Source organism: Hemicordylus capensis, chromosome 4, assembly GCF_027244095.1.
Source record: "Hemicordylus capensis ecotype Gifberg chromosome 4, rHemCap1.1.pri, whole genome shotgun sequence".
Taxonomy (NCBI): domain Eukaryota; kingdom Metazoa; phylum Chordata; class Lepidosauria; order Squamata; family Cordylidae; genus Hemicordylus; species Hemicordylus capensis.
In genome coordinates, this window is record NC_069660.1 from 60,988,752 (window position 1) to 61,004,927 (window position 16,176).

General features: G+C 42.3%; 1 protein-coding gene across 1 annotated transcript; it reads right to left on the bottom strand.

The window, feature by feature from the left end:
- Positions 1 to 2,724: 2,724 nt before the first annotated feature.
- ATP5PB (ATP synthase peripheral stalk-membrane subunit b) lies at positions 2,725 to 15,405 on the bottom strand. The gene is made up of 7 exons (XM_053250695.1): positions 15,260 to 15,405; positions 15,124 to 15,166; positions 10,771 to 10,916; positions 9,646 to 9,809; positions 7,563 to 7,688; positions 4,417 to 4,596; positions 2,725 to 2,871 (listed from the first exon to the last, which is right to left on the bottom strand). The coding sequence occupies exons 1-7, from the start codon at positions 15,291 to 15,293 to the stop codon at positions 2,800 to 2,802; spliced, it is 765 nt and encodes a 254-aa protein (XP_053106670.1). The 5' UTR covers positions 15,294 to 15,405; the 3' UTR covers positions 2,725 to 2,799.
- Between the last annotated feature and the right edge of the window lie 771 nt (positions 15,406 to 16,176).

Sequence of the window (16,176 nt, forward strand, 5' to 3'; positions counted from 1 at the left end):
GTTAAGCAACTATGGCCTATCTCCAACCTTCCATGGTTTGGAAAGGTGACTGAGAGGGTGGTAGCCTCCCAGCTCCAGGCAGTCTTGGAGGAAATTGATTATCTAGATCCATTTCAGACTGGCTTTCAGGTGGGCTATGAGGTGGAGACTGCCTTGGTTGGCCTGATGATCTCCAGTTGAAAACTGACTGAAGAAGTGTGACTGTTAGTCCTTTTAGACCTCTTGGCAGCTTTCAATACTATTGACCATAGAATCCTTCTGGAGTGTCTGAGGGGATTGGAGGTGGAATAGGGGCTCCACTTTTACCTCTCAGGCAGATTCCAGATGGTGTCTCTCAGGTACTACTGTTCTTCAAAATCTGAACTTCGGTATGGTGTCCCTCAGAGCTCTGTATTGTCTCAGATGTTGTTTAACATTTACATAAAACTGCCGAGGGAGATCATCAGATTTGGTGCAGGTTGTTTTCAGTATGCTGATGACACCCAAATCTCCACGTCAACATCATCAGGAGAAGGCATAACCTCCCTAAATGCCTGCCTGGAGGCAGTGATGGACTGGATGAGAGATAAACTGAGGGTGAATCCAGATAAGATGGAGGTACTTATTGTGTGGGGTTGTAACTAGGGGGATGATTTTGATCTGCCAGTTCTGGATGGGGTCACACTTCCCCAGAAGGAAACGGTATGCAGTCTGGGGGGTGCTTCTAGACACAAAACTCTCCCTGGTGTCCCAGGTTGAGGCAGAGTCCAGAGGTGCTTTTTATCAGCTTTGGCCGATATGCCAGCTGTGTCCATTTCTTGAGATAAATGACCTCAGAACAGTAGTACATCTGCTGGTCACCGCCAGACTGGATTACTGCAATGCTCTCTATGTGGGGCTGCCTTTGTATGTAGTCCAGAAACTGCAGTTGGTCCAGAATGTAGCAGCCAGGTTGGTCTTTGGGTCATCTCGGAGAGACCATATCATCTTAAAAGATCTTAAGTTTCCGGGCAGAATACAAGGTCTTGGTTATCACCTATAAAGCCCTAAACAGCTTCGGGCCTGGGTATTTAAGAGAATGTCTTCTTCGCTATGAACCAAACTGCCCACTGAGATAATCAGAATCATCTGCAGTTGCCACCGGCTTGTCTCCTGCAGGGTGACCTCTTTTTATGCCGCCTTTATCAATCTCAAGGCAGCATTCGACTCCATCTCACGTGTCAAGTTATGGAAACATTGGAAGCCTCCTCCATCAACTGGCGCCTGTTATTCTTTCTTCGCACCCTGCATGTAGATACATCATTCAAGGTGAGATGTAGCCCCCAAGGCCACCTCACAAGAACTGTACCAACTCAGAAGAGCGTCAAACAAAGATGCATTTTGGCCCCACTCCTCTTCAATCTCTACATCAACTCTATGGTGGGCCAGCTCAGGAACCCAGATTTCCACCCTCCAAAGCTTGCGGGGAGACACACTGCCATCCTGTTATATGCGGATGATGCAGACATACTCTCAAGGACTCCCATTGGCCTTAGAAGAGCACTGAGGCCCTGGCATTGCACTGCAAGGAGGACTGCCTGGAAATCAACTTTCACAAAACTATGATTATGGCTTTCACCAGGAGACCCTAGATCCACTCTTGGTGGATTGAGGGACACAAGACTGAGCAAGTTGCACACTTCAAATACTTGGTAGTAGTTTTTCATTCTGGCAGCTCTAGGAATGCTCATGGAGAACACCTGGCTTTAAAAGCCGAGAGAAGCTCCTCTGCCATTCTCAAATTCCTGCAGACAAGAGGAGGCCAGTATGTACCTGCAGCTCTTGAACTTTCCTCAGCCAAGTCAATAGCTCAGCTTCTCTATGGTGCTCAACTGGGCCCTTTCCCCAACATTGCAACTCTCAAACTTGTACAATCTAAATTCCTGAGAGCAGCACTCCAAGTACCAAGATGTGTCTCCAATGCCATTCTGCGCCTGGAGACAGGCTTGATCAAGTTGGAGCCTAGGGTGTGGGTGGCCATTCCCTGTTATTGGCTCAGACTATCCTATTGCCCAATTGGCCTTGCCCCCCTAACCCTACACGATGATTACTAATCTAACTGGATCCAGACAACTGAGACCAAAATAGCTACTCTGGGCCTCCCCCCAGCCTTGCTCAACATCAGGCAAAAGCAACCATCAAGCAGCGCATTATAGACATTGAGCGCCGAACTGATCTAAGCAGAGTTCCAAAATTTCATATCAGTGATATTCTACAGCTCCTTGCTACTCTCCGACTCTAAGCCTGCCATCACATATAGCGTCACCAGGTACTGTGCAGCTGCGATCAGCATTCGTCAGCGGATGATGCGCAGCGAGTCCTATCAACCTTAATCTGACTCCTGGTGATTCTGGGAAGGCCTTGCAATTGCTCACACACCTCCCTTTTACTGCATATTTAAACTTGCACCCAGCAGTTAAGAGCAATATCATTTACCAGATCTATTAGAGAAAGCAGCAAGAACAAATTATCACTTTACACAGCAGAGGTCAACCTGTCCTTCACTAGCTATGGTTAAAGCTGAAACATGTATGAACATCAATTTCTTTTAGAGGGCTGAAGAGTAAGAGATGGTAAGAGCGTATTTTCATTCACTGTGCTTCTTGGCATCATTTGCTCAAGATATAGTGACACACTTGAGTATTTCTGTGCCAGTTAAACTGCCATGAGTGGAGCAAAGTTAAGGAATGCAACTTTCTACAGATGTCAGAGAGAAAAGCACAGGAGTGCAGACATTTTAATTAAGCATTTCAGTCACAGGACTTAACACATCACAAGTATTCAGACAGCTGCCTGTGCAGATTTCGACAGCACTTTCAGGTCCGCGATGCACTTGGCAATGCTCTCCTTCTCCTGAAATACAAAAGCAAACACAATCTGAAACCAACTTGGGGGATGGAATAAGTATACTGTTGACATACACAGATTTTAGGTAACTAGTTGAAAATCAAAGAAATCTACCACAGAGTATATGGAGAGGCTGAATGTCACTTTAAAGATCTGACAGTACTTGCTTATATCAGATCTACAGTTACGCAGAGTGCACTTTTTTTTGTTTAGATTAGAAGCCCTTTGGGGACAGGGAGCCATTTTATTTATTTATATCTACATAAACTGCTTTGTGAACTTTTGTTGAAAAAGTAGAAATAAATATTCATCATTGTTGTTGAGAGGACTACGTGGGCCCCACACAATCATTATGAGCCATAAAGGCAAAGTGGAAAAAGAGAAGCAGCCCCACCCCACCCTAAAAGAGATCAGTAGTACCCTGGACAAAGTCTGGTGGTGCACCCAATATCTCCTAGATCACTCTCTTAGGCTTGAAGGATTTTAAAAAGGTACAATTCGCATGCATGCCATCTCTACCTTTATAAGGGGCAACCCCTTTTCTTTTCCCATGTTGGCTTAGAGAACAGGCAGCCATTGGGATCATCAGAGGCAGATCTAGACCAACCTCAATTGCATCGAAGTATCTCTTTGTCTTCTACCATATAAACTGATGGGCTGCTCTTCAGCTCACTTCTTAACAGCTTCTTAGTTCTGCACCCACTGTGCCATGAGAATTTGAGAAGTGTGCTAAGGAGGTGACCTGCCAGACTAGCATGTTCTGAGTCCATCTATATATCCTATTATAATTCAGGGTCAAACATGCCAAAGCCTACTGAAGCAAACAAAAACACCTTCAATCTGTTGGATTGTGACCCTGCTTTGTAACATCTTGAACAATGATTTATATGTTGAACACTGTAATTCTTAGCTTATTACACTGATTCATATGTTTTGCACTGCGAGCTATTACAAATTTATAAATTTTGCAATTCAAATTTATAATAAAATCTATTTCATTGTAATCTGTCAATTGACCAGTTGGATTCTTTAATTGTCTAAATGCCTGACTTCATGCTCTTAACTAATATATGCACAGAATCACCTTTAACCACCAGTACTATCCACCTTACAGGATATACTAACCCTGTGTTTGAAAGCCTACAGATTTTAATAGGATAACTCTGCTCCAGCAATAAAATCCATAGCTGTTCAGACTATATAATCTAAAGAAAACAGGAACCTTAAAGAAATGAGGTACAATCATGTACTATCTCAATGTACAATCTCAATACAGGAGTGAAACTGAGGAGAAAGAAATCCATACATACAATCCTGCTCCAGATCCATCCATCTTGCCCACTGTAATATTTGAAAATTGGATGTGTAGCATCTACACACTGGCCTTAACACAGAACCTGCTCTGCTCCAATAGGTCAGGTGTAATCCTCTTCTCTACCATGGAAACAAACCCCAAGGGAAAGCAAATCTTCCTAGCAGCAAGATATTGACTACCAGTAAAAAGACATAATGAATCAAGACAGGCAAGTACAAGCAGCATTTCATAAGTACCTGCTGGGCTGTGATACTCTGCCTAACGCTTCGCTCTACCCAGTTGATCATATGATCTTGCTCCATACGTCGCCTGAGATGCTGGATAGCCAGTTGGTAGTCTAGCCGTTTCTTCACTTGATTGTATACATTGAGGAGTCGCTCCCTGTAGTTGGTCTCCAATATCACAGCAACATTGTTCTAGATTGACAGAGTCAACATACATATCATTTTCCCATGATGGCTCTTCTGATTGAGCTCACTTCACAGAAACATTCCATGCATACAGCCTCTCTTTCTTCTATATAAAATAATTTACAGAAATTAACAAAAAGGGTTTGAAACAATAAATTAGGAATAATGGGACAATCATCACTACAGCGATGATGCAATCCTTTATAGCAAGAGAGCCCCTTCACTTTCGCTAGTAGTACATGGATAGGATTTGGAGTTGCTTGGAACTCTTGGATAGGTGAAGCCCTGCACAGAATGCAAGCCACTGATTGAAGATGCATTCTCACCCATTTTCTCCATTATATTCTCATGGGAGAATAATTTGATTCTGATCTACTGTCACTGATCCAGATTCACCAAAAAGTTATGATTCAATCTTCGACAGCCCAGATTGCACAAAATATGTCTTCCTATGATGATATATTGATGCTAATGGCAAAACACAAGAGGATAATTTAGCCTTACAGTCATTGAAGATCTCTTTTAAGAGAATGCTAACAACTACAGTATTGAGGGGTATTTTTTAAAAGGAATTTAGAATATTTCCCAACAAAATTCCACAATACCTTTCACAGCAGTTCATTCAGTTGTGCTATCACAAATCGACAACAATGATATTGGTCTGGCTCAGATGATACCTTCCCAGTCAACCCAAATAGAAAGGGGAGGTACCGAGGATGTGCCCATTGCAACGTCTTTCGTGGACGTCCCAATGCCCTGTCAATGCATGCCTTTATGTGTGGGGTCTGTTCATTCAAATGCCTGCTTTATTCACATTCCACAAGTATTTGGTGTGTGTGTGTGAGCGAGCGTGTATAGACAGAGAGAGGGCACGTGCATTCAGATGAACAGCTCACCCACACAACATGGGATGTGATGAAAAGGCACTGGGATGTTCGTGGAAAATGTCATAACGGAGGCACACTTGACTAGGAATGTGCACAAACCAGTTTGGCGGTCCATTCCCAGACCGTTGAATGGGTTCGAAAGACCAGTGTTCGAGCTGGTTCAAAGGTAGGGGAGATGCCACGCTCGCACCCACCACTTCCTGCATTACACCAAACGGGGCAGCAAGAAGGTACACAGCTGCCCTGCGACAGAACATTTACACACAGAGCCTTAAAGCCATGTCCCCCACCCAGGTCCCAGGAGTGCATGGAACTGGTTCCGTGCACATCCCTACGCTTGACACATCCCCTTCCTAAGGCTGTTAAGGTAGTGTCTAAACCAGCTCTCTGTCACTTAGCAATAATAAAGGCATCAAAAGCAATTGAATTTGAAGGACAAGCAACATTACAACTGGTAAGTGACTTTATATTACGTTCTAGAAAGTTTTGGACAAAATCTAAACGTTATCAAAATTAGCTAATTGCTATTTAAAACTCACAAACTAATTCTTCATTTAGCAATACTTATATATTTGCACACTTTTTTTAGAATTTATGGTGCTTTTATTAGTAATATAAGTAAAAACAGAAAAGGTTACATCTCTGAGAGTATACATGATTACACAGAAGAATAGGTCCATCATAAGAGCCTCCTCTACATGCAAGATACCAATAATAGTATTACAGGCCTAACAGTGAACCAAGATATAGAGGGGAGAGCCAAAACCGGCAAAAAGTAACAGCAGAAAAGGAGGAAGCTATATACATGAAGATTAAGATTAATGCTCAGGCACGGAGCATTTCCATCATGAACGTCCCCTCCCGTTCCTGCTGACTCAAAAATATCATTAAACATATTAATAATTAATATTATTAATATGTTTTTACTATTAATAATTACAATTAATAATTGTTTTTATATTATTACTTGGGAGTTGAGAACTCATGCTCTTTCTGTTTAGGTACGAAACTAATGCAAGTTTTTAATGGATATAATATATTAATAATATTAATTATTAATCTCAACTCCCAAGTAATAATATAAAAACAATAAATAATATTGTTTTTATAATAGTATAAAAATATGATTAATGAATCTCAAACAAAGTACTTAGAGGGCTCCCTCAAAACAGAACAGCCTGTCAAAGTGTAGAGCTCAGCGCCAAATCATGCAGCAAAATCTTCACGCTTATTTATTATCGTTTTGTGTTTGGTTGTCCTCTCTACTAAAACACAACAAGAAAATCTATAATGATGTAATAAAAATGCAAAAAATGCAGAAAGAAAAACATTTCAGCTCTCAGCTGTGAAGATCCCTTTGAAAACCAAAAAAGACAGAATAAAACTGAAATCTGGTATGTGAGGGAATATATGTATAGGAAACAAACAAAGAATGGAGGAACAGTTTTTGAACCTCTCTTCTGGCTCCCCCAAGTATCAATATGTTGAAATGTTATATAAAGGAGTTGCTCATGAAGAAAGAGGATGCTGACCACCCCAAAAACATGAAATTTGAAGTGAATTTTTCTTGATAGCGCAGAGCCATATTGAAATTCTCAGCCCTAACATGCCAGTAAGATTACAGTTTATCGTATATTCATGACTGGTATCCAAAACCTAATATACAAAGATATAAAAGTAAAAAGTAGACAATAACAAGGGGTAAAATTACGGTAAAATAACTGGCTGGAAGCTCTCATCATTTTAAGACCCAGCTAGGGTTTCCTTAACCACAATCTTATACAATGCCATCAAATCATGTTTCAAATTTTACCCATAATATAAGAGAAATTGAGCTTTTAGTTTAATGATTTCCCTCTTACAAGATTTGTAGTAAAAGCAATTAAATAACAGGGAATATAAAAGCATTTCTTCAATTAGCAGGAACTAATTACATATTCAAAACACCACCACAATGGCAATTATGACATATATAAATGTTTACAAGAAAAAAATGTTTAAACAGATTTCCCTAACCTCTGTTATATTTGGGGGGATAACACCACAGGGAATACCATGAGAGAAAATATTGAAGAAACACTATACCCGCTTTGCATCAAAGAGGAAGTGGCGACCTTCAACCCTCCACTGCTCTTTCTTCTCATTTTCAATTGCCTTCTCAAAGTGGTTTATTGAACTCTCTTTCATCTCCACCAGTGAAGCCATTTCTTCCTGAAAGTAGATAAAGCAGGTCTAATCTTGAGAGAATGCCCATTTTGCCAAGTCAGACTTATCTCCAAGCCTTACTGCAACATTAAAAGGAATCACACTACGAGTAGGGAAAGACTGGAAAGTATCAGGATTCAAGATACTGGTCATTATCCAGACTAATGCTGCACTCGTGTGACATGTTTGTGTGACATGTTCTGCACTTCCTGCTGGGTAACCTCTTCGTCAGTCTGCATGTGCTGCAGTGAATGTATGTGCAAGAGTGCAACTCTTGAGAACTGGTGCAGCTATGTGAATTTTTGCAAGGGTGCAATTTTGTTGCACAAGGACAGTGTCAGTCTGGATGTCAGCCACTGAAAATAAGCAATTCAACACCCAGATACTTCCTAACACAGTGTGACCTCTTCTCCAGCTGCATACAAACACAGTGAACTGGGGAGTAGCCTCCAATAGTCTGTATTTATTCCAAAGTAAATCCTATTTTCTATACTTGGACTTACTTCCAACCAACTGCGCATAGATTCATACCTAACTATAATCCAATATGAGTTTTACTTCTGATTCAGTTGACAAAAGTTACATTAAACTATGTGGCATCAAATCTCAAGTTTATCCTAGTAAAGGGCATGAGAATTCAATTCTCCAGTAAGAGTAAAATATTCAAAATACTGAAACCCAGTAATCTGAGATATTTTTATTATCTTATATTACTTTTTCTCTTTCTCTGTGTGTGTGTGCACACATGTGCGTGCATGTGCTGCGCACGCACACACACGCGCGCGCACACACACACACCACACTCGCCTCCCCCCACCACCAACTGAGGATAACACTTCATGCATCTTCTGAAATGGGCTTTAGGCCATGAAATCTTATGCTAAACTGAATTAGTCAGTCCTTAAGGACTGTCTAATTAAGTCACAAGAGTCCCGTTCAGGCATTATAAAAACTGGCAACACTGTACTCACGTACAGCATCCAAAAACATGCTCTGAAGCCCTGCTCCAGTCAAAAATCTCACCCCTGCTGTACACTGTCTGGAGACTGAACGTTGTACTCATGGACAGATTTCTTCCCATGATGCAGAACACTGGGCTCTCAGGATTCTGCATTACAGGAAGAAATCTTTTCATGAGTACAACATTTGTTTCTGCAGACAAGACAGCAGTGGGTGGGGCTCGTGAACATGCTTTCAGGGATGCTGTACACGAATGCAGCTTCCTCAATTTTATAAAGCAGGAACAGGGCTAAGATATTTATTGTTTTTGATGCAACAGACTTGTAGTGGTACCCCTCTGGAAATTATAGTGAATTTCCATTATAGTATAATGAACTGCCACCTACTAGGGATGTGCACGGAACCGGCGGGGGGAGGCTCGAGAGTGGATACCTTTAAGGACTGGGGAGGGTACCCTGCTGGCAGTGCAGTTTAAAAGGGTCAGGCGAGCCAGCAGCAAACCTCCTGCCACCCCATTGTCTCCTTGGACTGGAAGTGACTGGAAGTACCTGGCACACACAATGGGATAACAAGAACTTGAGGTGATGGGAATTGCGGGGTTAGATTCCTGGAGACTAAAAAACAGCTAAAAATCGAAGTGCCATACCATGTTCTGCAGGTCTCCAGCTATCCAGCAATGTTCACCCCCCACCACCCTCAATTTTGGCAAGTTCCCGCAAAAGGTTGCCGGGCGGAGGATTATTTATTTTAAAAGGGCCACAAAAGGACTCCTTTCAGCAAAATGGTGGCCAGAAATTACCTCAAAAGGTCATCTCCAGCCACCTAGGAGCCACCACAGGCAGCTGAAATGTAACCCTTTCTAAACCCATGGACAGTGAGGCCAGGTGCATGTGGCCCAACTGCGGATACGTGAAACCGCCAGTCTTGGGACCGTGAGTAACAAGCGACACCTGTACAAACTGATAATTTATGAATGACATTTGAATGTTCGTAATAGTCTCACCTCATTGAGTTTGTCAGCAAAAGCTGCTACATCAGCACCGAACTTCTTAACAACATAGATGATTATTCCCACAATAGAGATTCCAGCTATGGTTTCATGGTTAATTACATAAATTTCCTTAGAAAGAAGATAGAGCAGAAGCCCAGTTCCAAGCATATAGGGACCTAGAAGCAAGCAAATAAGAAGACACAGAACAGATGTCTACACAGAACAGATGTATACACAGATGTCTACACAGAACAGCTGTATAATGCATTTTAAATTTTGCACACCACCTAGAGATGTACATATTAGGCAGTATAACAATATGATAAATCAATAAATGGAAATTTGTCTTTTTAAATGGGTCTTGCAGAAATATTGAGTATTTTACCCCTCCTGAACATACAATGTCTGGAGCTTCAGATCGTAACACACTACAGGGGAATGATATCAGAAGTAGCAAAAAAATAATAATAATAAAGCAAGCATAATTATCCTAATCGCTCCTCTTTCAGAGAAGGGTAGAATAAGGGTTGTCCTCCTCCAGTCTAAATATTTCCATCACTTCTAAGCCATTTAATAAACTTCTAAATCTCTTAAGCTGTAAGTGGTTAACTTGCAGCATGGGTTCCACAAGTGGTTCATGCAATGGGAGTTTGTCGTATGTCTGAACATGAGATTGAAAGTCCACATCCTGCCTGCCTCACCAGCTCAGTATGCTAGAGACAAAACTTCATTAAGATATAGAAAGGGAGGGAGAGCAAGGACAAATAGAGAAGAGGTATGTGGTGCACATTCATAATTTGCACTTGGCTTGTGGTTCTCTAGCTAAAAGGGTTGGCTTCCACTGATCTAACCAGAGTTAGATTTTATTGCTCCAAAGAAGCACTAGTCTACAATCATCACATAAGGCTTGCATTTGCAATTGGAGCAGAAAATGGAATATTATTCTATAAAGGCATGAGTATATTCCAGGGTCCTTCCTTCTGTTAATTGTGGACTGTAACAATTAACACCACATACTTCAAACGACCATGCAAAACTCTAGAATAAGCGAGAGACCATGAGCCAGATTAAGTGCTTTTTGTACATTTCTTGTCAAGAGCTTGCTTTGTCATAAGCATGCTTGGGAAGAATACTAACCTGTAACTCCTGTTTTAGGGTACAAGAACTGAAAGAACTCTTCAGGGATTACTCCAAGACGGACTTTTCCTCCAGTCTCTGGCAGTGGTGGCACAGGAGCCAAGTGCTGCTGACTTGCGTGAAGTGATCTTGAGACATGTACCACTCTGCAATAAGGAACACAATTCAATGATGTCAGTCCTTCACAAACCAGTTCCAGTTGTGGCTGAAGATACTCAAATTTGGGATATTCAACAACACACCTGTTATATGCAAACTAGGAGATCATCTAGCCTTCACAAAGTACTATAAATTCTTCATCCCAATAGATTGTCTACAAGAAATGCCCCTATTATCTCCATTATTTCAGTGTTGGAAACTGATGAGTTATCAAGGGACCAACGTTTCCTGGGGCATTAAAAAAAAAAGCAAGCACAAAGAGACTGGAGAGAGTAAACCTGGAAATAAAGATTGACAGATGGCAGACTGAAGCCATCTTCTGCATTCATGGGGATATCTTGGGCTTATCCAATGAGCATAAGAAAGACAGTTCACCGTGTTTAGAAAGAAGTGATTTGTCTCCAAATACAAAAGGAAACTGAGGGAGTAAACTACAGATCATTACACTGCACCATAGCAGCTTACAATGCAAGCACCAAAAGAAAACCCTGCTAGGTGTAGACAATTCTTACACATCCAAAAAGGGCTCACAGAATCTGAAATGAGAGTCCCTACCACCATCATGACTAATACAGTAGAAATTGTAGTACTGTGAGAAATACATCTAATAAAATTGAAATATTCATAGACACACAAAAACTCAAATGCTCCACACGTTTCCCTACAAATTCTTAGCAGAAAGAACTGGCAGTTTCCAAGATAATCTCCATAGTCCTTGTAAACAAGTCACTAAGTCAGCTTTCCTGAAGTCTCCATAAACATGATTTACAGGTGTAAGATATTAGTGATACTAAAAAAGAACACCAGTATAAACTGGAAAATATACCTTTTGAGTTATTTTGGTTTATTTTCATTTGACATTTGAGCAAAAGCTGGTTTACTTTATTCATAAATGATCTAGAACTAGAACTTCAAATGCAATGCCATTTATTTATTTATTTGTTTGTTTAAATATATGCAATGCCATTTATTTAATACACTGAGGGAAATAAGTATTTGATCCCCTGGTGATTTTGTCCGTTTGCCCTCTGACACAGAAATGACCAGGCTATAATTGGAATGGTAGGTTTATTGTAGCTGTGAGAGACAGAATAACAACAAACAAACCCTCAAAAGCCCAGTGCCCAAAAGTAAGCGATGAATTTGCATTGTAGTGAGGGAAATAAGTTTTCGATCCCCTATCAACCAGCAAGATTTCAGGCTCCCAGGTGTCTTTTCACTATATGCAGGTAACAAGCTGAGATGAGGAACACCCTCTGTAAGGGAGTGCTTCTAATCCCAGCTTGTTACAGTACCTGTATAAAAGACACCTGTCCATAGAAGCAAGCAATCACTCAGCTTCCAAACTCACCACCATGCCCAAGACCAAAGAGCTGTCGAAGGATGTCAGGGACAAGGTTGCAGACCTGCACAAGGCTGGACTGGGCTACAAGACTATCGCCAAGCAGCTTGGTGAGAAGGTGACTACAGTTGGCACGATAACTCGCAAATGGAAGAAACACAAAATAACTGTCAATCTCCCTCGGTCTGGGGCTCCATGCAAGATCTCACCTCGTGGAGTTGCAATGATCATGAGAACGGTGACAAAGAAGCCCAGTACTACACAGGAGGAACTTGTCAATGATCTCAGGGCAGCTGGAACCATAGTCACCAAGAAAACAATTGGTAACACACTACACCGTGAAGGACTGAAATCTTGCAGTGCCCGCAAGGTCCCCCTGCTCAAGGCAGCACATGTACAGGCCCGTCTGCAGTTTGCCACTGCACATCTGAATGATCCAGAGGAGAACTGGGTGAAAGTGTTGTGGTCAGATGAGACCAAAATCGAGCTCTTTGGCATCAACTCAACTCGCCGTGTGTGGAGGAGGAGGAATGCTGCCTATGAGCCCAAGAACACCATCCCCACCGTCAAACATGGAGGTGGACACATTATGCTTTGGAGGTGTTTTTCTGCTAAGGGGACAGGACACCTTCACCGCATCGAAGGGACGATGGACGGGACCATGTACCGTCAGATCTTGGGTGAGCACCTCCTTCCCTCAGCCAGGGCATTGAGAATGGGTCGTGGATAGGTATTCCAGCATGACAATGACCCAAAACACACAGCCAAGGCAGCAAAGGAGTGGCTCAAGAAGAAGCACATGAAGGTCCTGGAGTGGCTCAGCCAGTCTCCAGACCTTAATCCCATAGAAAATCTGTGGAGGGAGCTGAAGGTTCAGGTTGCCAAACATCAGCTTCGAAACCTTTCTGACTTGGAGAGGATCTGCAAAGAGGAGTGGGACAACATCCCTCCTGGGTTGTGTGCAAACCTGGTGGCCAACTACAAGAAACGTCTGACCTCTGTGATTGCCAACAAGGGTTTTGCCACCAAGTACTAAGACATCTTTTGTGAAGGGATCGAATACTTCTTTCCCTCACTACAATGCAAATCCATCGCTGACTTTTGGGCACTGGGCTTTTGAGGGTTTGTTTGTTGTTATTCTGTCTCTCACAGCTACAATAAACCTACCATTCCAATTATAGCTTGGTCATTTCTGTGTCAGAGGGCAAACGGACAAAATCAGCAGGGGATCAAATACTTATTTCCCTCACTGTATATATATATACACACACATATATTTATATTTAAATAAATAAATAAATGGCATTGTATTGCATTTGATAGCATCATGCACAGGCAACAAAGCAATGGGCTGGATGCAATGCTAGTGCATCTCACAGGAAAAAGTCATCTGGTCATGCAAATTATTATTTGGGGTGGCCCAAGGCTTTTTATTTATTTATTTATTTTGGAGTTTACAGCCCTAGATCCTTATTTGCAGTTCATGGGGGCATCCTGTGCTAATGCATTTTGAGCACATACACACCGGTTTTTGCTCAGCTAAATTCTTACGCATCTGTAGAAGATAATCTTTTGGTGATGGGGATATAATTATTTTGGAATGCAGTGGCATGAAATTCAGGCTAACCATAGAGTTGTCTCTCTGACAAACAAGGAACTAGGAACCAGGAACAAACTTCAGCATTGTAGACAGTGGTTTCTAAGCCATCTAGGTTCACAAGTACTTCAAGACACAGATGAACCAAACCAATCACAAACTGATACACTGTGCACCCAGGAAGTGGCCAAGAAAAGAATGCAAATGACAAAATAAATGAAACAAGTAAGTCTCCAAAGTGCAAGGTCCCAATGATTGTGGACCAGGGAGTTGGGGAGAGAAAAATAGGAGCTTCAAACCAATAAAATCAGCAACAGTGAGAGCTAGCAGATAGCATTAAGGATAAGGTATGTGCTTTCAGCTATCTAATGGCTACTGCATATGCATGGATGGGGAGTTGTGGGTCAAGGCCTACTCCTTCATTGCTATCTTAGATGTGCCCTTCTGGCAGAACTAGCTGCTGACCAAGTCTTCAGGCAAGATATATTAAGCAGGTCCTTCTATGCATACTGCTTTAGCAAAGGAGCTCTCTGCTTTTGAAGGTGGTGGTTATTCAAATATTTGTAAACTGCCTTTCAATCAAAAAGTTCATAAAGTACTTCACATAACAAAAGGAATGAAACAATGCTTGCTTGTCCCACAGGGACTCACATCTGCAACATCAGCAGGAAAATCAGATATGAAGCACCCACAGTGCTCCCACATACAAAGATGTGTGGGGGAACATCTGGGAGAATGGGCAAAGTTCACCTTCTGTATACCTACATACAAGGCAGCAATGAGAGTCAGAAAAGTGTCATGGGGGTGGAAGAGAGTGGCAGGAACAGAATGGAATAGCATTGCAGTAGAAAGCATGAATTGCCCCTTTGCTAAGCAGGGTTGTTTGCATTTTATTTATTATTATCATCATCATTATTAGAATAATATGCAAATATGAGTACTTTCTGCTGTAAAACATTCCCCATAGTGGGTGGGGCTGTAGCTCAGTGACAAAGTATCTGCTGGTAAGCAGATTGCAGAAGATCCCACATTCAATATCTAGCAACAGTATCTCCCAGGTAGGGCTGGGAAAGACTCCTGACTGAAACCTTGGGGAGCTGCTGCCTGTCAGTGCAGTCAATATTGACCTAGATGGACCATAGGCCGCTTCCTATGATCCCGGGTGCCAGACTCCACGCCAGGCATTCAGTTCTTCCTGCTCGCGACCCCCACGAGCCTTGCCCACAACCCTGGTTCCTTCCACAGCCGCACTTACCCCACGGAGAGAGAGGGTGCCAAGGTCTTCAGGGTGGCCGGGGCTGGGAAGGGAAAAAGAGCGAGTCACAGCACCACCAAGGATCAACCACCCCAACCAACCCACACCACCCCACCCCAATACAAACCTCACCTACCCAGGGCACGCAAGGCCAAGCGAGACAGCATCATGATGACTCCAGGAACGCGACCCGCTGCGCCCCAATGACCCCCGTCCGCAACACTAAGATGGCCGCCTCCGTGTAGAAGGTCTCGCGAGAACACTGCCCCGGACTCCGAGACCAACTTTCGAAACTCTATGGCGAGAGAGCTCTTCCACGTGCTGGGCTCAGCGGCCAATCCTGTGAATGCGACTGAGCCGCGCGAGAACTAAAGGCGGAAGGGCAGCTAAAAAGTCACATCGGCAATAGCCGTCTCAAGACCATGTCGGCGACGCTCTATCTCTGCACAATAAGAACTCTATTATCCCGGGTGTTTGCGGTTTAGGAATATAGGAAGCCGTTTTATTATAATAAGGCAGAGCCTTGGCTCATCAGCCCTAGTATTGTCTACACCGACTGGCAGCAGCATCGAGTTTCAGATAGATCTTTCTTAGCCCTCTTTGGAAATGTGAATTTGGGGCTTTTTGCATATGCTCAACCACGGAGCTGCGGCCCTTCCCCAAATTTACTACTGGCGAAACTGCCTTATAGACCTACTGGTTTCATGCACCAAGTGTGTGTGTGGAAGAGCGGGATATAAATGTTAAAATAATAAAATAATAAAAATAATTACTAGAGAAATAAATATGCGATTTGAATTGACACCCTGGAAAGGGCACAAAGACAGAAAAAGATTCGAATAAAAATCAGTTATTCGGGTTCCTTTGGACACTTATTTTCTTTCTACCTTGGGAGAAAGAGTGAGAGTTGCCCATAAAAAACTATTCAGAAATACAATCTTTTGGTATAGCTATGATGAGTAGCGACGTGTCCCCTCGATTTTTTTTAATATGTTAATTTTTGTTTTAACATGAAACCAGAAATGGCAGAAAGATGGTGAATTGCTACCTTCG

Bases quoted from the DNA above. Each gene is read 5' to 3' on its own strand.
- ATP5PB (XM_053250695.1), bottom strand. From the start codon at position 15,293: ATGATGCTGTCTCGCTTGGCCTTGCGTGCCCTGG. The intron at 10,917-15,123 runs GTAAGTGCGGCT...TCCTTATTGCAG, and splicing joins GCACCCTCTCTCTCCGTGGG to AGTGGTACATGTCTCAAGAT. The intron at 7,689-9,645 runs GTGAGACTATTA...ATCTACTTTCAG, and splicing joins TTGCTGACAAACTCAATGAG to GAAGAAATGGCTTCACTGGT.